Below are 27,553 nucleotides of genomic sequence, written 5' to 3' on the forward strand. Positions count from 1 at the left end.
AAAAGAAAATAAAGAATTATTATTAAGAATAAAGCTCTTTCAAAACTCACCCAACAAAGAAAACATTTCAATGTATATAGATATATAAATATATCAATAAAATATTATATATATTTTTTAAAATTAAAGTTTCAATTAATTATTTACTATCTCATGTTTAATTATGTAAAATCTATTTGAAAGCTTACTTTTTAAAAAAATATATCTAATCAAATATGACAATCATAAAAAACAAAAATATAATAAAAATAATATTTTTTTTCTTCTTTTTTATCCCTCTCCTAAATAAAACATTATATTATATATATTTTATTTGAAATTTTATTTTTAAAAAATACATCCAATCATATCATACAAGCATTAAAAAAAAGAATATTAATAAAAAAGTATATATTTTTTATCTATATCTTAAAATAATTAAATATTTAATAAATAAAATATAAAAAATTTTCAATTGTCTCATTATCATATATATTCATTAAAATAAATTTAGCAAATATAAAAATTAAAATTTTGAAATGCTTAATTATATATATGTATTTATTTAAAATATTATTTTTTTGATTCATTGTGAGGCCTGATTGGCCGAAATAATATTACAGGTCATACAATAATCAAATTGGTAATTCACCTAAAAAAACATTTTAATATGTATAGATATATACGTATATTAATAAAATATTATTTTTTTAAAATTAAAATTTTTAACTGTTTACCATCCAGGTTTAATTATGTAAATTTTATTTGAAAATTTACTTTGTAAAAAATTTATCAAATCAAGTCTTACAAACATAAAAAATAAAAACATTAAAAAAATAATATATATTTTTTATCTCTCTCCTAAATAAAATATTATATATATTCTATTTGAAAATTTATTTTTTTAAAAAAATATACAATCAACATAAAGGAAATTTTTTTTCTTTTTTTATATATCCTAAAAGAATTAAATATTTAATAAATAAAACATAAAAATTTTCAAATATCTCATTATTATTTTTATTCATTAAAAAATAAATTTAATAAAGATAAATAAATTTTAATTATTTATACGTATTTATTTAAATTTTTTTATTCATCAGGAGGGTTGACGGGCCGAAATAACAACGTGAGCTACACAATAACCAAATTGGTGAAAAACTTATGGTCGAAAGGATAATCAAATTGGTAAGAAACTTATGGTCAAGAGTATTCGAACTCGAGACCTCTCACTCTTTACATAAGTGAAAAGATAATCAATTGCACATGATTTGCTAAAAAAAAAAAATTATAAATTATATACAATCTACTAATAAATTATAATTTTTTAATTAGCCGTCAAGAATATTTTAGAACATTTTAAATTCTATCAAGAATGATATACAAAATCTCATTAATCTTTTTATTTCCTACAGTACAGATCGTTAAGGGTGATATAGAAATTCGCCCCTATTCTCAATTTTATATATATTACAGACTATCAAACCCAAATAGCAACTTCAAACGCATAAACTACTAACAATGGGACTCAGATTTCTCTACAAATCCCATCTCCTCCCTGCACTCTCTTCGCGCCATAAAACTCTCCATCAAACCCTTCTATTCCAATCCCTTAATTCCCACTTGCACAGCCCTTCCATTGATGTTCCGCTTTACCATATATCTAGAAGGTGGCATTTTGGCCATTCGCATGACCACTCCGACAGCCGCCGCCACCGACCCTCCGGCCAAGAGGGTGAGAAAATATTCCGTTTGGGCCTTGCTTCTGATATTGGCTTAGCTGCTGGAAAAGCTTTGACCGGTTATTTATCAGGAAGCACTGCAATTATAGCTGACGCTGCACATTCAGTCTCCGATGTGGTAATAATTATCATATCACATTTGATTAATCTTCTGTTTTTTCTTTTTTCTTTATCAATGGTTTTCTTTATTGCTTTATTGCAATTAAAGCTTCGAGACCTAGGATCAGACCTATAGCTGAAAAATGTTGGCCTCTGATACTTTGCAGGTTCTTAGTGGAGTTGCTTTATGGTCATTCAAGGCTGGGAATGCTCCTAGAGACAAAGAACATCCATATGGTCACTTATAATTTGTACCTACACGCTACTCCATTTATCTAAACATATGCATATATGGTCTATCTTTCAGTTCAATCCACAAGCATAATTGCCAGGGTGAAATTTTTCATTTTAATGGGGTTGTGTGACTCCCTCTTTGCATTAACACTTAAGTTATTAGGATTTCAGAATTTTATTTGCCCATTATAATTATATAATGAAGTAAAGACAATATAATGTCTTCTTGTTTATTTTTTATACAATTTATGCTCAAAATATGATGATTATTGGCATTTTAAGTTTGTAAGGGTACCTTGTGCCTTTTTTATTAAAGGCATTGACATTACTTATGGCAGAATCTGTTCTATTTAGCTAGGCAGATAGTGTAATTTTAAAAGGAATATTAACAATATAATTCTAAATTCTGGTATTATTTTAGGGCTATTTTGAATTTAAAGGGAGTCCTGATCTAAAAGACATCACTTCAGTGTTTTTTTTTCTATTCCCCTCTTTTGGGCTTATGTGTGATTAGTTATATCTGCAAATAATCGAACTAGTAGGGGAGAAGAATAAAGCTGTATGAGAAAAAAAAGAGTCAGCTTAATTATTCTTTTTCTTTTCTTTCTTAAAATTTTCAGATAGCATATTTCCATATCTTTATATGGTGTCTTGGGTTTTAAATTGTTATTATCTTGGGTGATGCTTTTGCTTCTAGGTTTTGTAATTCGTTTATTTTCCTTTTCTCTGCTCAGGGCATGGGAAATTTGAGTCATTAGGAGCCCTTGGAATTTCTTGCATGCTTTTGGCAACGGCTGGTGGTATTGCTTGGCATGCTCTAGATATTCTCATTGTATGATTTCTTCCCTCTTATTTCCCCATTTGAACTGATATTGTGACGTTGAACTGTTATCCTGATTCAAAAATTAGCTTCCTCAATCTAGACAGCACTAGGAGTTAAAAAAGATTTTTAATCACACTTAATAATTTGCAGGGATTGTTGTCTGTATCTCCTGAAGCAGTAAATCATTCACTGCCTCAGGAACATGTGAATGGTCATCATCATGGTGGACATCATCATGGACTTGACATGGATCATCCCATCCTTGCGTTGAGCATGACCATTGTGTCGATATCGATAAAAGAAGGGTAAATAGTGATTTTGGTGAACAAATCTTTGCTAATTTTGCTATTCCTTTCTTTTTGAAATTGTATTTTTCAGCAAACACTAGTAGCAATCAATCTTTCTGCATGAAATTAATCTTTCCATTTTTCCTGTTTTGGCAATCTCTCTCTCTCTCTCTCTCTCTCTCTCTCTCTCTCTCTCTCTTGCCTTTACTGCTTACTATTTCACCTTGTGTAGAGCCATCTTTTCTTTTATCTTCCCAACTGGAAAGATTTTTAATCTATGGACCTGCCAGATTATACCATCTCTATGCCTTCTGTACTTAAGGCCAGTCCTTTGCTGCAGATTATAAAGCAGCTCAGTCTATTTTCAATTAGTATTATCACCTAGTCTGGCTGGCCTTTGCTTTATAATGTGTAGATCTCATGTGTCCTTCAGGCTTTACTGGATAACGAAACGAGCTGGGGAAAGGCAAGGCAGTGGACTTATGAAAGCAAATGCATGGCATCATCGTGCAGATGCCATTTCATCTGTTGTTGCACTTATTGGGGTTGGTAAGAAGCTTTTTTGCATGCAATGATCACTTAATTTGGCTAAGTCAACATGAAGCTAATTTTCTTACATAATTGTGATTATTTGGCCTGCTTTGTTCTGTGGGTTATAGTTTAATTCGCTAATAACCGCAAAATTAAAGATTATTGATTTGTGTTCTGTACATTTGCGAACAAGTAATTAGTGAATTTTCCTCTTCAATTTGATATCATACCACATACTACTTCTGAATAAATTCAGATTGTCAAGTTACACCAATAATCTTTGAATCCACTCCCATTCTTAAGTTCTGTGCTGTGTCCATCCTCTTTCTTATAAGTGATGTTTTAGGGAAGGTTAATTAGCGGTAATCAAAGAGTGCTCATCTTTGAAGAAGGTTCTAAGCTGAAACTAATTTATAATCTATTGCAAATCCTGAGCAAAACTGCGATACTGTGATTCGTCTTTGGTGATATCTGCTTCCTATGTCCTTGTTAATGTTTCTCTTGTCTTGTCCTTTCTTTCATTTACTTTTTCATCCTCCAATTAATTTTATTCTCAGTTGAAGTGTTCTTAAATTATTTAATGGTTTTCAATCTTGTAAATGTTAGCTTACCGTTCATGATTTCAGGGGGCTCTATTCTTGGAATTAAGTTTCTGGATCCTCTTGCTGGACTTGTTGTCTCGGGCATGATACTGAAAGCTGGACTGGAAATTGGATACCAGAGGTATTGTGTCAGTTTCTATCGGTATATGCCCTAGTTAATTTCTGTTTCGTACGTACCTCTATTAAGAATTTTGACCATGTATGTGTTCTCCATGAATATTTGAATATGAATAATGGTCATTTTAGGTCTGATTATATGTTGGATTAATCTGTCTTCTGTTGAGACCTCACTGTTCTGCTCAGATGCTTAGTTATATTAGCCGTATTTGTTTGGTGAATTCTCATAGTTTGGCCATGGAATTTCAATTGCAATTAATTTTTGAAATTGGGGTAGAGGATATTGCTGCCAAGAATTCCCTTATTTTTGCGATGGGTCCATTCTTAACATTATTTAATCATCAATCCCCATTAGTGCTTTACTCATCATCAGATAAAATATTTTCTGACAATAAGAGTCTCCTTGTTTGACTTCTTGGTATGGGTAAATAGTGTCTTTGAATTGGTTGATGCTGCAATTCCAGCAGAAGATTTGGATCCTGTAAGGCAAACAATACTTCAAGTTGAAGGTGTCAAGGTTGGTATCAAAATTTTGTTATTTAAACATTTCCTTGCAAAAATTAATAGTTTTACTAATTTATGCTTTCCTTGTTTACTATGATGTGACTTCACTGATGGGCGTCTCAATTCTGCTAACATTGATTGATTGTACTGGAACTCTCTATTTGACTATCTTAAGAAATAAATAAGCTAATGGCAGCAGAATGGCTTTTCCAACTGTTACTGATTAATTTTATGAATCTTTAGAATCATATTCGAAATTTAGCCTGCATTCAGCCTAATTAAAATTTTCAAGACTCTGGTAACAGTATGTAAATGCATGCTTCCACAAATGAATGAAACTCAAAGAGGACACAGCAACAGGCTTGAATGACTATTGTGCTATGAAGTCTTCTATTGGAATAAATTCCCAACTACGAGTTATCTCATTCTTGTGGTCGTGGATGAAACTCACTGAAATAAGTTCCAATTTATTCTCTGGCTAGACAGTGTCATTGTGCTGTGAATTCTTTCTACAAAAACTGGGATATAAGTCTGCCTCCTTCCATCAGGACTCCTGACCAAATAAACAGTTCTGTGAATTTAACTCTTCTATTATCTTGTTAGCAGCCAGTTTGTACCATATCATTCTATTCCATGCTCTTGAACAAGACCTATAGCAAATCACTAACCACTACATCTATAGTATCAAATTTAAGATTGGTTTTGACTTGTTATCGTAAGCCTACCCTGTAATATGCAGTACTGTTGCTATGTCTATGAAGTATCATTGAGTGTTTGGCAGGTCCTTACTGCCTGGTTTTCTTGCTGAAGGACCTTTTGGAATTGTCTGCAGGGATGCCATCGCTTGAGAGGGAGGAGGGCTGGTTCATCTTTACACCTTGATGTACACATTGAGGTTTGCTCACCTTTACATATATATATATATATATATATATATATATATATATATATATATATTTGTGTATAGATTGAGAATGTGGTTAGACACAGTTTCACCTCTGAATAATTTAGTCATGATTTCCGAATTGCAGGTTGATCCTTTTTCTAGTGTTAGTGCTGCCCATGGAATTGGTGAGAAGGTCCGCCAGGAAATTCACAAGTGCCATCCTGGAATAGCTGAAGTTTTTATACACATAGGTATGAATCCTATTTTCATAATCTTCTAAATCTATCTTGAGACAAACTGCTGTAGAATTTAGATTCACCATATATACTCACCCATTGCATGGAAGGTGTTTTTTGCTTAAAAAATTACACGGAGCTGGGTGATGACCAACAGAAAATATGCAAGGGGGGCCTCCTGTGGCTATGCTGAAAGTTGTCCAATCTGAAAAGAGGTTCTCAGTTGGTTCTCTGTACCTATAAATTTAACTGATGTTAAATTAATCCTTTCATTTTAAGCCTGTGATTTCTTGAGCGCTAACTAATGATTGATTTTGGATATGAGAAATTGCACAACGACCATATACCTTCTTACTCATTGTATACTTATCTCTATGTTTCATTATCATCACTGGATAAGCAAATACTTACTTATCCCGTTTAGAAAATTAGAAATTGACGAGTAGCTATCTAATGCTATCTGGTTCTTTTTTGCAACTTCAATTTCTAAACGCACGCACACCTGATTTCATAATTGTCTTCCTATTAAATTTTCCAAAATGGATGCAGATCCTGCATTTTTAGGCTTTTCTCCCTGCGAAATAGACCTGCATAATAATGTTGAAGAAACTGCAAATGAGAATAGAAATGTTTCTTTGGAAGACAGGGACATTGAAATGATCGTTTCCAATGTTTTCCAGTCAAAATTTCCAGAGGTATTTATTCTTTTTTGTATTTTAAGCTATAAATATGTGTTTCAATTGTGCTCAACGAGACTTTGCAGTCGAATCATTCTTTGAGCTGTTCTCATGATTCTTAAGAAGAATTTGAATGTTTCAGAGAATGGAGGTTGAGCGCATAACACGCCACTGTCTGCAGAGCAAGATGTTAGTTGAAATTGAGGTTTCCATGCCTCCTGAGATATTGATACGGTATATAATCCAACCTGCCCATGATGTCTGTTATTGTTCTATGCAACATTTGCCATTGTTACATGCATGTGTGATAACAAACAGAGATGCAAAGGAGGTGGCGAATGCAGCAGAAAAGGAAATACTCAAGGCAGCCTCTAATATCATGACAGTGCGGATTCAGCTGAGGTTGGGACATCCATTTCCCAAGTTTGTCTATGTCAAAGGGGAGCATCATTACTAAACTAACACTATCTCTCGATTATATTAGCAATTTTTGCATAAATACAACTCTGAATACAATTTGTCTCCTTTCCATTCGGAATGAAGAATGGATATATCAGGTTCTTATACTTGGAATGTGGTGTTACATTTATATAGACTCAAGTTCAAACTTGAATTATGAATTATTGTTTAAAGTAATATATATATATATATATATATATATATATATATCTCCCCAATCTGAGCAGCCAATTTTACTTTTATTCTAATAGGTTTAAATTAGGAAGGATATATAAATTCAAAAATGTTGTTTACTCTCTCACATCTACAACAATGAAGAAAATAATCAATTCTTTAAAAAACAGAATTACTAAAATATTAATCTTTAAAAAAACCACCTTGCCCGTATAAGGTGAATTGGAGAAGAGCCAGATGATCAGATAATTGTAGTCTGATTTTTTTTGTCGACATTATACTTTTCCGACAACGATATCATCACATCATTGGCTTTCGTTCAATCACTAACAAAGTAGTATAAAAAAAAAAAAAAATGTTTAAAATCGAAATCAAAACCAAGACCAAAACCGTTTTGGGAGAGAGTTGAGGCATCAGAAGGATCCATTGGTGTTTTCTAATCATAAGGGAAAATAATTCGTTCCCTCATAAAATAGGTAGTTTTACACATCATTGCCCTTTCTTCTCTTTCCCAAATCAAACACAACAAAAAAAAAAAATTTTAACTATAAAAAAAAAAAAAAAGAAAAAGAAATCAAGAGATTGAGAGATGACGACGGACCAGAAGGCAGCTACCGATTAGTACTTCGGACACAAGTATTTCACATCGGCTTGCGCAGCTTGAAGATGAACAAGTAACGTGTCTACCAGTTACGTATATATAAGCTTGGAACTCGTAAGCCAGTGCAATTAGGGTTAGGGTTCGGCGGCGACTTTGTTTTTAAAATTACCATACACCCCTCTCGACCTTTTTGTTTGTGGACTGCTCAGTTTTTTGCTTTAGGTTCATGGGCTTCGCGATAGGCCAATCTTCTTTGGACTAATGCCCCAATTTTGAGTTGGACATTGGTCCACTAGCATAGCACAAAAGAATCTTCCAAGAAAAATGTTTTGGAAAATTTTAATTAATTGAAATTGGCATTCAGGTCTTAGTTTATTATTTAGAATGTTAAATCTAAAAATTAATAATCTTTTTTAAATCAGTAATTATAACAATGCATAGCTTTTTTTTATTATGTAATACCCTAGTAAAATAGAGAAACTTGGGGGAAAAAGGAAAGAAAAATGAAGCTTTTACTTATAAACAAGCTTATTCAAGCAATAGGAAGGGCAATACTCAATAGGCCAGGCCCAAGCCCACATAGTTAATTTTAAAAGAACAAAGGCTTGCAATTCTAGGCATTGCCTAAATGGGTCTTTAGTCTTTTCCCTTCCAGCAGGCCCATTTTCTTGTTTGTGGCTTTGACAAGAAATTTCCAATAGCAGAAGGGTAGGTAATGGGCCTGCTGGAAGGGAAAAGACAAAAGACCCAAGCCCACATAGTTAATTTTTTTTAAAAAAAAATGCAAATTCATACATCCCAAATGGGTTTCTCCATAGCTGATTCCCCAAGTGAAATCTGTTGTTGAAAATGATTCATCATTGGCATTCTCTGTTGTTGTTGCTGCTGGTTCATTGCTTCCATTTCCAGTCTCTGTTGTTGCTGTTGTTCATGCAAATTTACTGGTCTTGACCCTCCAATCCCCATAAAATCACGAGTCATCATATCATGAACACCTTCACCATTACTCCCAACGAATCTTGACGGTCCTGTATTAACAGCTCTTCCATGAATCAAAGTGTTACTGCCACTACTATCTTCATGTTCTATGCCTTTCATAAACCCTGGATTTTGGTCAGTTCCGATGAACATACCACTAAAAATTCCCATATTATTCATGCCTGAGCTAGCCATGGCACTGCTCGTACTATTAGTTTCAAAATATTGTGACATATCTTGTGGGCTCTTTTGCATTGTTTGGTTATTATCATTAAATCCTCCACTGCTCATATTATTGATTCCAACCATGTTTGCTTGATTTTGATGATCAGGCTGCGATAAGAAGTGATGGTGATGATGATCGTATGACGAGGTGGCGCCATGCTGCTGCTGCTGCTGCAGATGACCATAAGATTGTGGAGGTCTTATAGAGGATATTTGCTCAGGACCCGCCGTCATGCTACTTGCAAAGCTTTTTTGCATCATAGGAGAGTTCATGGTACTGTTACTAGCAGTAGCACCCATTTGTGCTGCCTTTTGCAACAATGCTGTTGCTGACATATGAGCTGACCCTGAAATTTGACACCCATTTTTCCCTTCTTGCATATAATTATACCCAGATGAGCTATTTGAGCTTAGCTGCAGACTAGAAGAAGTTGAGGAAATGCTTCTCGGACCGGCGAAGAGAGTACCTGAACTAGAAGAAAACATACCTCCTCCAGCTCCCATGTTCGTGGACTTGAATGGCATTGGCACAAGTTCTTGAGGAAGAGACTTGAGAGGGTTTTTAGGCTCAAAGCTATTGAAATCTGATATTCCAATTGGTGTATTATTGTTTGCATTAGTCGTTAAAGGCAAGGAGGACATAAGATCAGGCATTTGGGTTTGCAAGTTGGATCCTGTATTACCCATTAGTCCTTGCTGGTTTACTTCGTTGTTTTCTTCAGCTAATGCATCGCAAAAAGCTCTATGCGTAATGAAGCTATCTCTTCTGCGCATATATAATATAATTGGTCACACGTAAAAGATTAGGAGATATATAGTATATATATATATATTGGGATAAAACAAAAAGACTAATAATTAAGATCTCCAATTCAGAGCTAGAGATTTGAATGAGTTGATTGTTTGTTCAAACTTCAAAGTATATGCATGTACAAAGGTGTCAAAAAGGAAATATGAAAAGTGTATTAATTTGTCGGCCATTGTCTTGCATATCTTTTAATGTGGAAAGCGACTATGATTATCTACCACAATTTTTTCATTTTTCATTTTTTTTTCATAATTCGTAACTGATGCAACCTGATACAGCAATAACTCATACTTGTGCCAATGTCAGTTTCTGTACCAAGTAGCATTAACTTCTATCTTGTTGTATATACATGTCAAAATTAAAACTTAGAAAATTTGTTTTATATATGCTGTATGTCCATATTGCTTGATAATAATCTTTTGTGAAAATAGTGGTTTAAAAGTTAGATTCTTTTTTTGTCAATTAAAAAAAGGAATTAAACCCTTTTGGCGAATCAATTAAATATATATATATACACACATGGAAAATATAAATGTGATGTGCTAACCTGGAAAATATGGTACCACAATCGCATTTATATTCTCTTGTACCACAAGTCTTTTGATGAGCTTTCCAATCAGATTGCACTGCATATTTTTTGGAGCATTTGTCACATTTCCATTTCTTTTCACCATGTTTTCGGCTAAAATGCTTCTTAATGCCTGTTAAATCTCCCAATGCACGAGCTGGGTTGTGGTGAACACAAGTTGGTTCAGGGCATATGTACACTCTTTTTCTTACCTCTGTGGTAGTTCTCTGCCTGAGCTTCCATGGAAGGTTATGACCTCTCCTATGCAATTGCAGGTTTTGGTCCCTCTGAAACCCTTTGTTGCATATCTCACACACAAACCGATTTGTTGCCATAAGTGTTGTTGGTGATAGAGCAATAACTTCTGCATTAGGATCTGATACATAAAAGATATATATACATATATATATCAAATTATTAATTTTATTTAAAATTTTAAGTAATTACTATATAAGGAAGTACTGTAAGAATTGATCAGTGAAATTTATAATCCATTCTTTTTAATATTTTCTATGTTAAGTAAAATTTATGTCTGTGTATAGCAGAAGACAGTGGGAAACAATAAGAGCAGACAGATAAAAAGTGGAATCAAGAAAACAGTTCAAAGCAATTGTTGCAATCTCAAAGCAATAATTGAACCTTTTGATTCATATACTTAATTAATAATAACTATTCCTTCCAAGAAAGAAAACAATAAGCTTTAGTTCCCCAGTGAAAGATAGAATATGAAGCCAACTTCAGAAATCCACTTTTCTTTACTTCTCTTTTCTTTACTGATCTAAAAGCCAAGAACCCATTTATTTATCTTTTTCTCTTCTCTCCAATAAAATTTATGGTAATAGGAAAAAGATTAATTTACAGTAATTGAGTTTACCTGGAGTTCCTGGTAGATTTCTTTTCTTCTTGACTGTTTGCGGTTGTTGTTCTTGAGAGGTAGAGCCATTGCTGTTAGTAGCAGCAGAATTATTAGAACCATGGAAGTGATTTTGAAGCTGCAGGTGTTGTTCTTGCTGCGTTTCTTGAAGTTGTTGTACTTCATCTCCAGTATTACCTGAAGAAAAGCTACCTTCATCACCTGTGATATTTGACATTCTGAAAGTAAAAAGATTGAGATATAATCACAACAAATTTAGTTTGTCTTTTTTTTTTTCTCAAAGTTCTTTGTTTGTTCCAAAGAATTTTTACTTTCTTTTCTTGTTTTTGGTGCTATCTCTAAAAGGGTGGGCTTGTTTTTTGGTGAACATGAAATCAGGAGTTTGCTCTTACTAGAGGAAGACAAAAATCCAAGGAATTCTCCTTCATTTCTGGTGACTGGTAAGGAATGGGTGTCTATTGCTACTATGAAGACCTAATTAATTTGGAACCTGCTCTTCTTTGGCCTTACATACTTATATATAGTGTTTACAAGAAACCATTGGTAAATAAACTCAACATTATGGGTACTTAGGTAATTGCAATTTTCCTCCCCATCTCCAAAAAAAATAATAACAATAAGAGATTTAAATTGCATATTTAGATTTAATATCCCTATCTATAATTATAAATAAAGTGAAATCCCTTCCTACAAATGCATTAATATTTAGGAGAATTTTACTTGCAAAGTAAAGAATTTGAAATTTAATATGGTCACCATGAAAAGAATTTTATTTAAAGACCACAAAGCTTGAATATAAAACTTAAAGCACATCAAATCAATCTATATATGTAAGAAATTCTTCAAAGGGAATTCATTATTCCAATTTAAATTCGTATTCTTATAAGGTTGTACTAGAAAATAAATATTTTATAAAATTGATATTTTATATTTAATAGAAAAATAAATATTTATTTTCTTCTCATCAATACAATTTTAAAATAATTATATCAAATCCTATCATTTGTTTATACTTATCTAAATTATTATAACTTCATTATAAAAATAAATTAACTATTATTATGTCATCGTCACAAGCAATCTTTTTCAAATTAAGAAACATTTGGCGACCAAATACTTAGCTTTAACCATGCATCTGCCTATCCCATTCTCCGGTAATTACGTAGATAAGCTCCAACTAACATTATTACGCACCAAAATAACAATTCATTTATTTATGGTGTGAAGAAGGTTATTTTGTCATTGGATATAGCTATCAGAACTCTTTAGCTCTTTGTCTCATTTGATCCAAACGGTAGAAGGAAGCCAACAATGTCATTATCCATCTTTTTAAACAACACTAATCAATTCGTGACATAAAAGAATATTTCTGCTTTATTTTCTAGGTTCTATTTTATACTATACGTTGATAGCTACAATTTGTTCTTTAAATAATAGAAGAAAAGGTTTTGCTTCACCCACAATTTATGCACTATCGTCACTACAAAATGTTTTGCCCTCCTATTTCTTATTTTTTTGAATACATAGGACGGGTATTTTAATTTGAAGTATTTGCGGATTAATTTATGCATTAATCGAAATTAAATTTTATTTTCTACGTATTATGAATTATATAAAAAGTAAGCCAATCAGGTGGTGATATAATTGGTCCTCTCACTTAGTACGAATGGAAGATCTTCAATTCGAATCCTTTTCACTATAATTGTTTTTACCAGTTTGGTGAGTTAAGGGGAGCGGTACCCCTTGTTGTGTAGCCTGCAGTATTATCACGGCCTATATAAGCCTTCAATGAATTAAAAAAGTATACAAACAAGTACAAAATTGAATAAACATTGTACTACTTTACTTTGTAGTCTAGAAAATAGGAACTATTACGCACAGTGAAAAATATAGTGTTAGGTCCAAATAGGTTTTGGTTATATGTGATTTAAAAGTGCATTGGCCATTTGCCTAAGTGACAACTTACAGTTGAGGAAAGACAATATATATGTATCTCCAGATTCAGTCACTACTGAAATCATCTGTAGAACTACAAAATAACTAGTTTCGAATTACAAATTAACTAATGGTCAAATAAATGGATAAATAATTAAAAAGATTTACTTATCTAGACAGAAACAACAAGGAGACAGGAATTAGAATATGAAACATAGGCTAAGATATAAAACTATAGTCAAAAATTATCTCTTGAAGCATCGGTTTGCAGCTAGCAGATGCTTCTTCTCCATGACAACTAGTGATGAGTACAAGTTCATTGCTTAGTTATCGTCGATGAATTAATTCTCATCGATGCAATCTATGAAACCAACAATGTACAGACACTCAATATTGCTCAATATATGTTTTTTTTTTTTTTTTTTTTAATTCTCGATTGATTAGTTGATAATTAAAGACAAAAACAGATAGCTAATTGACATGAGGAAGAACCCTATGGATAAAACCAATAGAAAAGACGGCCAACGACCTTATAATTATTATATATAGTGTTCAATGACAGACATTGATGTTTGATAAAAGAAATACAGACAATGGAATTTCTATTCTTGAAGATACAGACACATTTATGTTAGAAAAAGAAGAATAAAAACAAAAGGAAATGTTATTTCAGGTGTGTATTATTAATTGTCAAAAAAATAATGTTACCTTGCATTATTTTTCAGCATCGCATGAAACATAGTTTGCTCGGTTTTCTGATTGGTTAAGGATAATTTGCATTTACTATAGTCTTGATGTGTGCAAGAGGACTATTTGGTAATTGGAGCTAGAATACATATCCTAATTATTTTGTTCAACTTTAAATCAACCCTATTAGTAATAGTATTCGATTAATCATGTTTTCATCACTTCTAGATTATAAATAGAATAATTTTATTATTACTTTTAAAAAAAAAAAATACTTGGAAGATATTTCCAGCATTTGATATATTAAAAAAAAATTCAATTTTCACAAAAACCTAATAAAAATATTTAAAATTTTATAAGAAAAATAAATAAAACATTCATAATCACGATTAAAAAATCTTTTTAATGCATTATCATAAATTGTTAGTATAATAATATATTGGGTGTAGGTAGTTCTTACCTAAAATTATAATATAAAGCTAATTTTTGCATGTGGTGGGCTCCATATCTCATATCCTTACTTTAAGAAAAATGTTTTCCCATTTAAAAAATGAAAAGTTGTTTTCTCTAATTTTTAATTTATTTTCCTAATATTTATTTTTTAATGAAAAATAGCAGAAAATTATGGAAAATTTTTCCATAATTTTTTTGAAAACAAACGGAACCTTAACTCTTTATTTATTTATTTATTTATTTATTTATTCTAATGGGAGACCGATCAAAACATTGGCCACAGAAGAAAATAGATTTTGCTCATTAAAATTTGAAGCCTTTTATCTTACAGGTATCTCCTTGGGAAGAAGTAAGAACCCTAAGTTGTTTGTTATTAGTGTGGCTCAATGATTTTGAAATAAAATGGTAGGACCAGACGAGAAGAAAATAGAAAATCCACTTGGACTTTTTGACCCAAAGTAAAAGATGATCTTGGAAGTGACATATCATAAACTTTTATTCATTGTATTATATCATTAATCATAAACACTATCATTGGTGCTGCCAATCTTATGACATGACTATTCAAATACACTGCCTACCTCTTCTCTCCAAATCTCCAACCACAAAAAAAAAAAAAAAAAAAAAAAAATCTAAAATATAAAGATTTTATTTATTGAGTCGTAATGAAATGTAATATGCATTTGATTATATTACATTACATTACAGATTCACCAGGTGGAACTAAGCTTGTATTTTTTATATTGTTATCTATCTAACTCTTTGAGAACATACATCAAGTAAATTAGCTGCATTCTGGGTTTGTTAGGAAGGAAATGTGTTTTGAGTTTATGTAAGTTCATGTACATTTCTTTCCCTGAACGTATAAACAAGTTCCTCCTTATCTATCTTTATTTCCTTTTTAAGCCCAAGTGTAGGTTGCAATGGGACCAAAGAACTTTAAGCATATATATCTAATTATTATTTCATTAAGTTCTATAAATAAAAAAAGAAATGCTATGTCTTTTTTATTATGGAATGATATGAGCATTTACCTGTACATGATGAGGATCAACAAACTGAATCACAGTTTTATATTCCTCCATTAACTTCAAGGTTGGGGATGGGAAATCAAACAGAATCTCTCTTGCAAAGCGTCTGTCATTTATATCAGTTACTCCTAGCTGTAAATACTTGCTCTCCCAGCTTTTTCCAACTTCTGTATCATTGTCGACTAGTTTGATATTCGAATTTCCCAGCAAACATATTTGCTTGATTGCAGAAGGCATTCCTTTCTGTTTAGTCTTTTCTAATACTATTAGGAAAGCATTTGAAATTTTCTTAACTAGTAACTTGCGACAGAACATAGAGAAAAACCAAGATTATGACAAAAGTGAGATTTAGGTAACTGCACAGGTCTTCTCTCTATGCTTTAAAGCATGGAGTCATTCATTACGCAACTACCACCATGGAAACCATCCAAAAACTCAATACTTCTAGAGTCTGCTATATAATTTGCTGCAACATCCTTGGGAGTTGCTTTAACTCTGATCCTTTTACGAACTTGTCTAGAAGACCCTGATAATGAGTTACTTTCTGATATGTCTGCACCTTTTCTCTTTTTCTTTGGGCTGAAAAATCCTAATTCCAGAGCTTCCAATGCCTTCGTAGTCAATGGCCGGTTCCTTGTACTTTGCCTCCGGCTATTTGCAAGAGGCTGTTGCGCTAGATGAGGCCCAGCATCAGGGAGTTTAAATGGCTCAGGTTGTTGGCCTGTTCCAGATAGAAAGACTGATTTGTTCTCACATGAATTGTCATCATCTTGCTCCCTATCCGTCATGATAGGTTCAGTGACTGGAAAATCTGGTGATACATGAGGTATGTTCAAGTCAATCAACTTTGGGGATTGAGTGTTTTCAGGATATGCTTCTCTACCAAGGCAATTCTCACCAACAATTCCTTCATTGCTCTCAACTGGACTGTCTTTAGCCAAAGAACTGGCAGGTGACGAATTTTGCATTGGGCTCTCCTGAACAACCATGTGCTCACATGTATCATGTGATTTTGCAGTGCAGTGAGACTCGTCTTCATTTAACTGCCTCTCTGCGGACATGTTTTTATTGCTGCAGCTTGAATCTTTGGGATCACAAGCAATGTCACTTTGCTGGTTGGTAATAGGAACCAAATATTTTGAGCAACTAGACTTTACCTTCCGGCCGAATTGATACTTCATAGTCTTCTTTTCCTCCTTGGCATTAATTACACTTCTAATTTTATTTTCATTATTTTCCTCAGCTGCAATTGTCTGACAAAGGTAATTATGTCTATCAATATTTGGAAGATTATTTGCACAATCTGATGAACTGACAGTCACATCCTCTGCCGGATATGAGGTGTTAGATTCTTCTGCATTCTCTTGTGAGTTCTCAGATGTATCTTCTTGAGTTTCACTAGAAAGACTAGAGGAGGTTGACATACCAGTAGTTTCAACAGGTAAACTTCTGAGTTCTCTCACCTTGTGTTGTTCTGCTCCATGAGCCAAACTGGTATCCACTACTGTAAATTTAGGTACATCCTGACTATAATTTGACCTATGAGGCTGGAGATAACATTGGTGTTGCTTGTTTATCAAACCATCTTGGTCCAGTTTTAGGGATGGGTCCCAATTGCATTCTTCCTTATGTTTGCTACCTTTGACTTCTTCAATTTCAAGCTCAAGCAGTCCTGGGTCTGAAGCAACTTTGTTCAAGACATCACTAACAGAATCAAAGTAGTGTTTACTTTTGACAAGTCTCCTCCTTGAAAACTTTTTAACACCAGGAATGAGAAATACCAAGGAATGCTTGGAACCAGAAGAGCCATTATCCTTAGGCTGCTCGGAGTGCCATCCTCTAGCTAAAAGTCGGGGCCAAACAGCTTCCCAGAAGAGATGATTGGATCGGGCTTTGCTCAACCTAAAATCCCCAGTTAGAAACTTGATAATGTCTGAAGATGTAAGAGAGGAGCAGGCCTTGCCAATTGGTATTTCAGGACGAATAGAATTTATATGACCGGGCTTTGTTGGTTCCATGGCGATGCCAGTGAGGTCATGCTTCCCTTTGCCAATGCCTACTGCTTCTATGAACATATTGATGCCAACTGCACTTTTTAAAGTGAAAACATATTCTTCAAATGAAATCTTCCCCTCTGCAAATTTCCTAGATACCTGCAGCATACTTTTCATCAGTAATGGAGCAAGCCCAGCCGTCAGAATATAGTGAAAGCACAACAGCTACCATACCAAGGTGTTCTTTGATTCAATAAAAAATTGGAATCAATTTTGTCTTTAATTTAGATAATTAATTAAGACTGGTAATCAAAGAGACCTCCCCATTAAAGAAAAAACTAAAAGCAACTTCCAAAAGGAAAGGAAACTGCAATAATAAACAGAGACTGTTCTCTAGAGGATGCAATACAAAAAGATTAGGCAAATCAAAGTGGACATCTTTTATTGTATTTTCACAACTATTATAAGCTTGATTATGGAGAAATGAAAAAACAAAACAAAAGAAAAAATGAACAGACCAAAGAAATGGAAGGAGGGAGAATCCCGAAAAGACATTAACAGTCAATTACCACCTAGTGAAAAACTTGTTATTATTCCATAGATGAACAAGCATGACTACCATGTGTCATAGGGAAGGTAACCAGAAAGTATGGATTTATTGCAGTAAAATAATAACCAAGCTGGAAGAAATGGGATCGCTTAACAATTAAGAGGGATGTGAAACTCTGTAAGATCAATGCTAATAAGTTTGAGATGGAATTTAGTTGCTAAGAAAATTACATATCATAGGCATGTGACTAATATAGTGCCGACATCAAGTAGATACCTCGAGTAACATACTCTGACATTCCTGTGAAACATGAGAAAAAAACCGTGATAGTAGTTCCTGTTGCCTCCACCCTGTAAATATCTTTTGGCCATGGATACTCCATCTACTTCTTAGTTTCCGGCACTCTGACCATCTGCGATATCCATCAGACCTGTAAAACTTTCCATAATAGAAAGATAGTATATCCCCCATATCCTTACTTTCAACAAATTTCTTCACAGCAATAAGATTCCTCCCAAAGATGTATAGACCAAGAAGAAAACTATCATGCTCAACATCCGTCCATGATTCACCCATTGAGCCAGGCAGAGGACATGAACTTCTTTCTACCCGATTGATTTTCATTTCAAATTCCTGTGGCAAGATTGAATCAGCTTGCATCTTATTGGTTCCAGCTGCCTGTTGAATGCTTGAATGAACTCCTTTGTTTTCCCCATAGCCTGATAGACTTTCCATAGGTTCAACTTTAAGTTCTGGATATTCATTGTTGGAAGTGATCTGGCTATCTTCACTATTTTCAGATTCTGAAGTCCTAGTAATATTTTCATCTCCAGTATTTGACCACATGAGTGGGATGGGTAATCCAAGATTAAAAGATTTATCAATATGAACCATGGATTTTGAATTTCTTGTTATACTTATAAGCTGTAGCCTTTCACATTTTGCAATTAAAGGAGGAATTTCGGCTTGATACTCATCTCCAACACGAGGAAGCACCTGCTGATCTCCAAAAATATCTCCCATTGCAGAGGAAAATAGAGAAACTGATTGCTCACCAAATTCTTCTTGGGCATCTTTCATGTCACTATCCAAATAAACAGCATCATTCTGCCCATAATGCAGGAGAAATTTAAGTCAGAAATCAGAATGTGCAAGAATCTTCCTTCTTAGCAGTGCATAATATATATAGTTCAATGATAACTTGTCCATGCTTTGAGATTGTTCCCCCATTCCTTGCCCAGTATAGTGTGTGTGTTTTTTGGTTGAGGGGTTTTGCGGTTAGGAGCATGCTATGTAGCCATATTTGTGTTGGACTGAAACAACAAAGATAATATGTAGATCAGGAAGAAAAATCTTTCTAGGAAAATATTTTTGTCTTCAGTACCATTTTGAAAGGCTAACTGAAACATCTCACTATTTATGATGTAAATATGTACTAATTCTAAGTGCTAAAATTTTAGACATCTACCTCCAGCCATTTGCAGATGCCTTAGTAAGAAAAAATCCATTCACTTAAACAAAAAAGCTGGATACTCAAGATCATAGTACAGATGCTTTGCATAAATTTTTAACTTGTTAAAAAGCTGGATACTCGAGATCATAGTACAGATACTTTGCATAAATTTTTAACTTGTTAAACGGGGAAAACATTTATTGCAGAACAATGCAGGTGAGCAATGGCATTGATTCAATTCCATGTAATTCAACAAACTGAAAATACACAATTTTTATTAAATTCATAAAGGTTTTTTATTTTGTATTTTTGCTTTTTTATATGCACAACCTACTCTAAGAGGACCAGAAATTCCCTAACCATCAAGGAATGCACAAACCCATGAACCAAGATGTTTTCATCACATAAGAGGGGGGAACAAAACAAAAACATTATTCAATCAATTAAACTCGGCATGATTACTAAGTGGTCGCTGGGTTTTCTATATGATCTATAAGCAAAATTCTTAGTAAGTTCGTATAAATAATTATCCATGTAGAACATCAGAAGTGATACAGATAAGCTTTAACAATCAACACTGGTCATATACGAATTTTTGCCATATTTAATTTAGCTCAAGAAGAACCGAACTGAGGTTTGTCAGCGAGTCCACGTCCAATATAAAAAGCTAACATACAAGTTTATTCTCCGGTTAAAGTTAATAACAAAAAACATTACACAATCTCGTCTACACGATCAGCATTCAAGTGAAAAGGAAGAAAAAAAAAAAAAGACTTCCCATTCCTTCGTGAAAATTCTTAAATAACCCAGTTATATTCAGGTTTTAGCGAGGTAAATAACTGTTTAAACAGTAAGAGAGGTACATTAAGGTATATCTAAATAAATACTAAATAAAGTAGAAAAGACGTAAAAGAATGGTTTGAAGTAGACATAGAACTAACCTCCATGGCAGAACTTGAACGTTAAAACCCACGTAGAAGGAAAAACCTGCGCAAATCGGTATTCTTGGTTATGCATCTATTAACCTCGATTGCCAACTTCTTGTTCTTCTTTAAAAACAATTATTAAAGCAATAAAAAATTTAAAAAAAAAAAAAGAAAAAAAAAAACGAAAAAATGAAGAAGAGACGTGTGTACCTTGTAGGAGAAAGTAGAGCTGCCATGGACACCAAGGTCGAATTGCGGAGACCACGCTAAGCCAAGAGAGGAATATACAGAAAGCCAAAAAAATAAAAAGAAAAAATTCTTTTGCGAGAGAGAAAGGATTAACGCTTGTTCGGTTGGATTTATGAGAATTGCGAAGTGAGACCACGCATTCGCTGGTGGGTTCTTCTATTTCTATTAAAAAATCAATTTACTAAAAAGTGCATGCTGTTCTTTGATTTTCTTATTTATTTTTCTGCCCTTTCTTGGAATTTATTGGCTTATTTGGTTTGTTTTCATTACATGCAATTTTACTTTTTTTCTTTACTTCTCTCTTCTTCTACCGGAAATCTTTTGCATGAATCTTCTATTTTTCTGATGAAAATAAAAATCTTACCCGCTGTTGTTTAAATAATTATATTTTAGTTTAATCTTAATTTTATCCGAATAAACATTCAATCATCCTTAAACTTTCATTATATATTTAATTAGACAAAAATTAATTTTTAATAAATTTAAGACATATGTAATTATGAGTTTAAGGTCAATATCACTCATCTAAAACCATTATCATTCAATTAACAAATTCCATTTATATGCTGTTTATTAGTCGCATAATATCAATTAATAATTAATTCAATAATTATTATCAACACATCTAGTGAATATACTAATAATATTAAGGAGAAGAAGAGAGAAAAAAAATAGTCTTAATGATTGTAATTATGTATTATTTCCAATTAATTAACGTAATTTCCTTTTGAAATGTTAATTAATTAACGTAATTTATAATGTTTGATCAATTGGTTATTTTATTTTGCATTAGGATGCTATTAAGTTGCATTTATATGCTTGACTCATTCCTCATTGACTTCTTTATTCTATTTGAGAAAGAAAAAAAAAATATTCATGCCATTAAATTAATTTCAGCGTGTACTTTTTTTTTTTGATTATTATGCTGACACGTAATATATTCTTTTGGACAGAATTAAGGGTGTTGGACTTGGACCCACTATCTTCGTGTGGGACCCATTCTTGGGAGCGTTTCCCAAAGTCTGCAACAGTTTGCATCAAATAAAATTTTATACGACTAATAACAATGTCAAGCTTTTACATTATTAAAAAAATAATTAAATGAATAAAAATATTATTATTTTCATTTATGATAATATTTTATTTTAAAAAAAATCAATTATCAAATTGAATTGAATAATATAAATAAATTAATCATAGATACAATAAATATAAAATTTAGATGGTAACTTTATTTATGCGTCGGACTTTCTTTTGTTTTTTTTTTTTTTTTTTTTATGCAAATTAAGGAGTGTTTGTTTGATGGAATCAAAATGAGAAGGAAACCTATTGTAGAGGACTGTGCACCAAAATTATGGTCCATTGGACCTCAAAAGGCCCATTTTGGAGGCCCATATATTCTACTTTGGGTCTAATTATTTGTTAGGGTGTATGGATTAGAGATTTCTCATGTTATTGGACCACTTGGGCTCTGAAAGACTGAAACCACCCTAAATTGATGGTTGTGATCTTTTAATATTAACATTCTCCACTGTGGAGATCTGCTGTCTTCATGGGCTCTAAATACCCTTCTGTAATTCTTTCCTTGAATTTCATTTTTAGGGTATTTAATGGCTCAAGGAAAGAGGTTAATTGATTCATTAAATCTAAGTGATTTGGTCATGTCTCCACAGCTTTGGCTGAACCAATTGAACCAATCTACAATTATTTTTCAACATAATTTTTTTCATATTTTCTCTACGAGAGAGAGTCAAAATGATCTTTGATCAATAATTTATAATCTGCTAAAATAATTAAGTTTGTACAGTCTATTCGATAATTTCACTATTGAGATATTTTAGCTGTTTGTATTTTTTTTTTTTACCTTTCTATACACGCAACTCGGGACAGGAACACCGTGTAAAATGCTTTCAGCAGTAGCGACTTCAAGCGAAGATTACCAAATAGATATAAGAGAAGAAAAAAAACTTTAACCTTGAAAAGTTTGTGAACCTAACCCACGTATAAGTCATTAATTTTTGAACTAAAGGTACCAAAAATGGAACAATATATAGAGAAGAAGCATCTAATAAAGATATAGTTGAAGCGGTAGAGACAGAGAATCGACAAACATTAACTGAAAATCTATATACTTAATGCTTAAAGCACACACTAAGTAAGGTTAAACAAACAGAAACAAGACACACGGTACATAGACTTTGTAGGATTGGTACAAAAACCCACTCAAACAAAAACTTTATTAATTAATTTAATTAGATCCTCTAAATCTTTAATCAGATCAGCTAATTAAGATGCCCACTAGCTGCTTCAGGGAATCTCAACAAAAGTTGGAATATTGCCTTTTAAAAATCATTAATGTTTATTCAAGCTTTTTCTTTTTATTTAAATAAAATTTCTAGGGTTTGTTCAAGTGAATGCAGTCTCCTTCCTGTTAATAGTTCAGTTACAACTTCTACAATCTTTATTTATTTTCTTTGTTCATGATTAGTGCTCCAATCCATACCCCAAGAGCTACTTACATATGCATAATAATAATTTAAAATTAGGGTTTTATATTTGAAAGTGTGACTAATAAAATTTAATTTTTCAACTCGATTTCATATATTATGAAACAAACATTCGAACATTAATTGAAATAAAACTAACATTTATTACTTCCTATAGTATGCAAATGTTATAAAGTAACTTTAAGAAGAGGAAAGTGAGGTTATGAGACCAATGAGTATGTTTTTTTAATAATTACTTAACAACTTAATTTGTAATTATTTAGTAAAGACGGACAACAAATCATGTTCTTGAACAGTGCATTCACGCAGGAAAGTACAGGTTGATCCACAAGCTTTGGATAATTAAGTAATGGAATATAAATTTAGATATGTTAATTAATTAATACATATAGAAATGCTAATGGGATATATTCGTCAATTAATGTTGTAGAATATATGTCCACAATGGCATATACGTGAATATTTTTTTTATATTGTACGTATATGTATATGTCTATACGTATATGCATTATGTATATGTACATGCAGATATGGAGAAGGGTGTAGATTATACCTAAATTAAGGTAAATGGAGGATATGTGTCCCAATTTTATGGCATGGAGATAGGCAAGTTTACATAGCAAAAAATGTTGAAATATTAATAAAAATATATGATATGTTAGTGCACAGATTTTTAAACTTTTAACCCTCTTGATAACTCTTCTTTCTAAGGGTTTTGTTGTCGTTTACCGCACATGTTTAGTCGTTCATAGGTTCTTAGAATTAGACCTCAATCTATGTGATTTTTATCATCAAATAGCTGCTATTGTTATGCCTATTGATTAGGTTTTGTTGTCATACCACTCAACCCGTAAAACTATATCTCAAAATTGAAAACTATTCATGAGTTTTCAACAAATTTTTCATATATTAATTAAAAGAATCGAATTTCATCGTGACAATCAATTATGATATCGAATAATTTTAACAACATCTTTTAATTTTATATTATTTCTGAAATCTTTTGAGTCACGGTATTTAAATATATAATAATTGAGTTAAAACGTATGAGATTCCAATAACAACTAACATTTGTTAAGTAATTTATTTATTTATTATTAATTACAGTAACTTAAACCTTCTATTTTATGAATCATCAAATAAAATTTTAAATCGGGTCATTTTCATAGTACATGTAGGTAAGTGGGGATGGCTTAAAAAAGCATAATGATAAAGATTATGACCCATAAATGAATTTGCACCAAACAAATAAAGATTTGGCTCATCAAAAACTGGATGACTGCCACCTATAAATTGTACATTAAGATTATCGCCAAAGCAAAATGATTAGCTAGTAGTCTAAGATGGATAAGACAAAAAAACAACCCATTAATTAATTTACGGATTATAACTAAGTTAGGAACGCATGCTGTACATATTGGAAAAGCTCTTCCCATTAAATATATCTATAAAAAGAAATGAAGAGACCTTAATGCGACTAAGTTTCGAATTAAATTAAACGGTTTCTGATAACAGAGTCTAGATACCAATGGTTTATAAAAAAAATTACCATTAAATAGGTAATCCAACACTAAATTAGGGTTTCTATTTTTATAATTAATTGATTCTTTTTAGGTCTAAATTTGGTTATATGTGCACAATTAGAAGAACACGTGCACATATATCGACCACAAGTTCAAGTTCATAGAAGTATTTAAATGTTATCTATTTTCAAAGTTATTGAGAGCATTATAAACTGAATAATCAAATCGGAAGAGGAAAGGGGGACCATTAATTTTGTTTATATCTAATAAATTTCAGTTCTTTTCCTTTAATTAGGGTTTAGATTTGCTCCCACATGCCCTTTAATGGTTATGCTTTCAATTTTTTTAAATTTAAAAAGTACCTAACTCATACCAACTATAGAAGCTTACCCGTCATTGTGTTCCCCCATAAATGTTGACTAAGTCTATGTCCCGACACGTCATGTTAATTATAGTCTCACTGCCATCAGCATATTTTACATGGATATATTTTATTTCATTTTAATTTTTTCAAACTATTTCATATCTGAAACTTGCCTAATCTGACAGGTCTATAGAGAAGGGATATGAAATTTTAATTGTTAGTTAATGTTCTTAATTTCAAACTCGTTATTGAATTTCTAACTCTAATTTCAAACGGCCATATAAATGTGTTGCAGCTAAAATAATTATAAACTTATTTTAAGAAATTACAGTATCAATTATGTGAATATATCATAATCAGCCTTATAATTATACGTATATGTTTGGTATTTGGTAATATATGCTTAGGCATTTATTGAAATTAATAGATCATTATATTATATAGTTTGAAGTTCTAATATTAAAAGTTCCGCTCGTTTGAATATTTATTGAAAATTGTTAAAATTTTAGTTATTTTCCATAACATTTATACTTTAATTGCTAATTAAAATGAATATGATGTTTATAATTTACCTACTAATTATAACAAAATTATATTATATATATATATATATATATATATATATAAGTATCTTAGAGCTACATTATAAGCGACGTGTCTATATTTAACAGGATATCAGCTTCTCTCTTTATTGAGACTTGAGAGAGATATGGTTGACAATGCAAGCAATAATTCAGACAAATCATACCAAAAGTACAACTTTGGAGGAGCTAGTAGTGGTTCAGGAGAAGATGGCATAATAAAGGAGCAAGATAGATTGCTTCCAATAGCTAATGTTGGGAGAATCATGAAGCAAATTCTTCCTCCAAATGCAAAAATCTCAAAAGAAGCTAAAGAAACAATGCAAGAATGTGTATCTGAGTTCATAAGCTTTGTAACAGGTGAAGCATCAGATAAATGTCACAAAGAGAAGCGAAAGACTGTTAATGGAGATGATATTTGTTGGGCTCTTGCTACTTTAGGGTTTGATGACTACGCAGAGCCACTCAAGAGGTATTTGCATAGATACAGAGAGCAAGAAGGAGAGAGAGCTAGCAATAAGGGGAGCAACAATGAAGAAAATGATGATTCCTCGAATTGCAGAGGCGATCAGCCATGGAAATCTGCGGTTCCTAGTGCTGCTCCATTTCAGTTTGATGCAAGCAATAACAGTTCTGTTTCCAGGCGATTTTGAGGTCTAAATATCAGGTAACGTAATCTCTTATTCTTAGATTAATTAAGATGTTGATCTTTGTAAGCTTAAATCTGGTGCCATCATTGCGAGGGAAACTAGCTTGCTTGCTTGAAGCATGTGGGACTTTAGTTGTTTCAAACTGGTGTCCGCCTGAAACTAATTTTTCTGGTTTGTCTTTTTTCTTTTTCTTTTTTTCAACAAGTATTTCCACATCCTTCTGGTGTATGTTTGATTAATTGTTGTTAAAAATATTTACTTTGCGTGGAAGAGGAAACTAATTCCCTGTATCTTAATGAGAATTTATTTATAAACTTTCACATAATTCACTCTTTTCTGTCTATTGTTGCGGCTGGATTTAAATTTAAAATTTAAAGTTCTTACTTTTACATAATTCACTCTGTTATGTCTATTGTGGTCTAGATTTAAATTTAAAATTTAAATTTAATATGTAGATTTTAAAACTGAAAGTTTCAATTTTTAAAATATGGAAAAAATATTATTTTGTACTTTTTAACTATAAATTGAGTCTTTTAGTGTAAAATTGGAATAATAGTCGAATAAAAATTGATTCTTTGAGAAATAAATGTGTAATTGAGCCTTCTTCCTTTAAAATAATTGAAAAAGGCTGAATTAGATTTTTAAAAAATATGATTTCAATTCCATGATTTTTTTCATCACTGGAACTTCAAAACTTTCATTTTAATTATTAAATCATTAAATGCTTAACTTATCTAAATGATGGATTATTATTTAATACTCTGTTTGGTATAAATGAATTTAAAATATCAAATTCATTTGTAAATGAATTTTTTTATTTAGCGCTGATTAACTTAAAGCATGTAATTCAATTAAATTCCACTTAATTATGTATGAAAAAAAATCTATAATTGCAAATTCATTTGCTTTATTTTGTAAAATATCATTGAAATAGTATTTCACAAAAATAAATAATAAATACCAATTATATTTATATTATACTGTATAATTTTTTTATATTTTTATTAAAATAAATATATAAAATAAAAAATATTAATAAAATTATTGTATTAATTTAGTGATAAATTTACATTAAACTTGAACCTCTGTCCTCAACAGTAAAAAATGCTAAAAAATATTAAAATAAAAGATGAAAAATACTAAAATAAAATAATAACATAATAAGAAAATTTTTTTCTCAAAAAATGAATTTTTAAATGGTTTTCGTCAAGTTTGATAAAATAAATAAGTTAAATAAGTAAAAAAA

The 27,553-nt window shown here is 31.8% G+C and overlaps 4 protein-coding genes and 2 non-coding genes across 7 annotated transcripts; 2 read left to right on the forward strand and 4 right to left on the reverse strand.

Annotated features, from left to right (window-relative positions):
• The first annotated feature begins 1,445 nt into the window (after positions 1–1,445).
• On the forward strand, positions 1,446–7,353 carry LOC105642476 (Cation efflux family protein). 2 transcript variants are annotated; one of them, XM_012227315.4, is made up of 12 exons: positions 1,451–1,839; positions 1,988–2,057; positions 2,789–2,886; positions 3,028–3,182; positions 3,598–3,713; positions 4,322–4,418; positions 4,847–4,931; positions 5,751–5,813; positions 5,950–6,055; positions 6,590–6,735; positions 6,860–6,951; positions 7,036–7,353. In XM_012227315.4, exons 1-12 carry the CDS (start codon positions 1,501–1,503, stop codon positions 7,172–7,174), a joined length of 1,506 nt encoding a protein of 501 aa, XP_012082705.1. In that variant the 5' UTR covers positions 1,451–1,500; the 3' UTR covers positions 7,175–7,353. The 2 variants fall into 2 exon arrangements, with proteins under 2 accessions (XP_089577681.1, XP_012082705.1); XM_089721555.1 differs by lacking the exons at positions 6,590–6,735; positions 6,860–6,951; positions 7,036–7,353 and adding an exon at positions 6,151–6,583 and having other exon boundaries at positions 1,446–1,839.
• Positions 7,354–7,585: 232 nt separating this feature from the next.
• Positions 7,586–7,661, reverse strand: LOC119369825 (small nucleolar RNA Z155). The gene has a single exon (XR_005177379.1). It is a non-coding gene; the product is annotated as a small nucleolar RNA Z155 (small nucleolar RNA).
• A 94-nt stretch (positions 7,662–7,755) lies between these two features.
• On the reverse strand, positions 7,756–7,851 carry LOC119369824 (small nucleolar RNA R41). Its single transcript, XR_005177378.1, has one exon. It is a non-coding gene; the product is annotated as a small nucleolar RNA R41 (small nucleolar RNA).
• A 594-nt stretch (positions 7,852–8,445) lies between these two features.
• LOC105642478 (zinc finger protein GAI-ASSOCIATED FACTOR 1) lies at positions 8,446–11,908 on the reverse strand. The gene is made up of 3 exons (XM_012227316.4): positions 11,405–11,908; positions 10,510–10,906; positions 8,446–9,920 (listed from the first exon to the last, which is right to left on the reverse strand). Exons 1-3 carry the CDS (start codon positions 11,619–11,621, stop codon positions 8,741–8,743), a joined length of 1,794 nt encoding a protein of 597 aa, XP_012082706.1. The 5' UTR covers positions 11,622–11,908; the 3' UTR covers positions 8,446–8,740.
• A 3,519-nt stretch (positions 11,909–15,427) lies between these two features.
• On the reverse strand, positions 15,428–20,806 carry LOC105642479 (arginine-glutamic acid dipeptide repeat protein). Its single transcript, XM_012227317.4, has 4 exons — positions 20,644–20,806; positions 20,449–20,494; positions 18,331–19,161; positions 15,428–17,663 (listed from the first exon to the last, which is right to left on the reverse strand). Exons 2-4 carry the CDS (start codon positions 20,452–20,454, stop codon positions 15,891–15,893), a joined length of 2,610 nt encoding a protein of 869 aa, XP_012082707.1. The 5' UTR covers positions 20,455–20,494; positions 20,644–20,806; the 3' UTR covers positions 15,428–15,890.
• Positions 20,807–25,735: 4,929 nt separating this feature from the next.
• On the forward strand, positions 25,736–26,640 carry NF-YB5 (nuclear factor Y, subunit B5). The gene has a single exon (XM_012227318.4). The coding sequence runs from the start codon at positions 25,786–25,788 to the stop codon at positions 26,308–26,310; it is 525 nt and encodes a 174-aa protein (XP_012082708.1). The 5' UTR covers positions 25,736–25,785; the 3' UTR covers positions 26,311–26,640.
• The last annotated feature ends 913 nt before the right edge of the window (positions 26,641–27,553 follow it).

This window comes from Jatropha curcas, chromosome 5 (assembly GCF_041381405.1).
Source record: "Jatropha curcas cultivar XTBG-Jc1 chromosome 5, XTBG_Jcur_1.0, whole genome shotgun sequence".
In the NCBI taxonomy this organism is placed as follows: Eukaryota; Viridiplantae; Streptophyta; class Magnoliopsida; order Malpighiales; family Euphorbiaceae; genus Jatropha; species Jatropha curcas.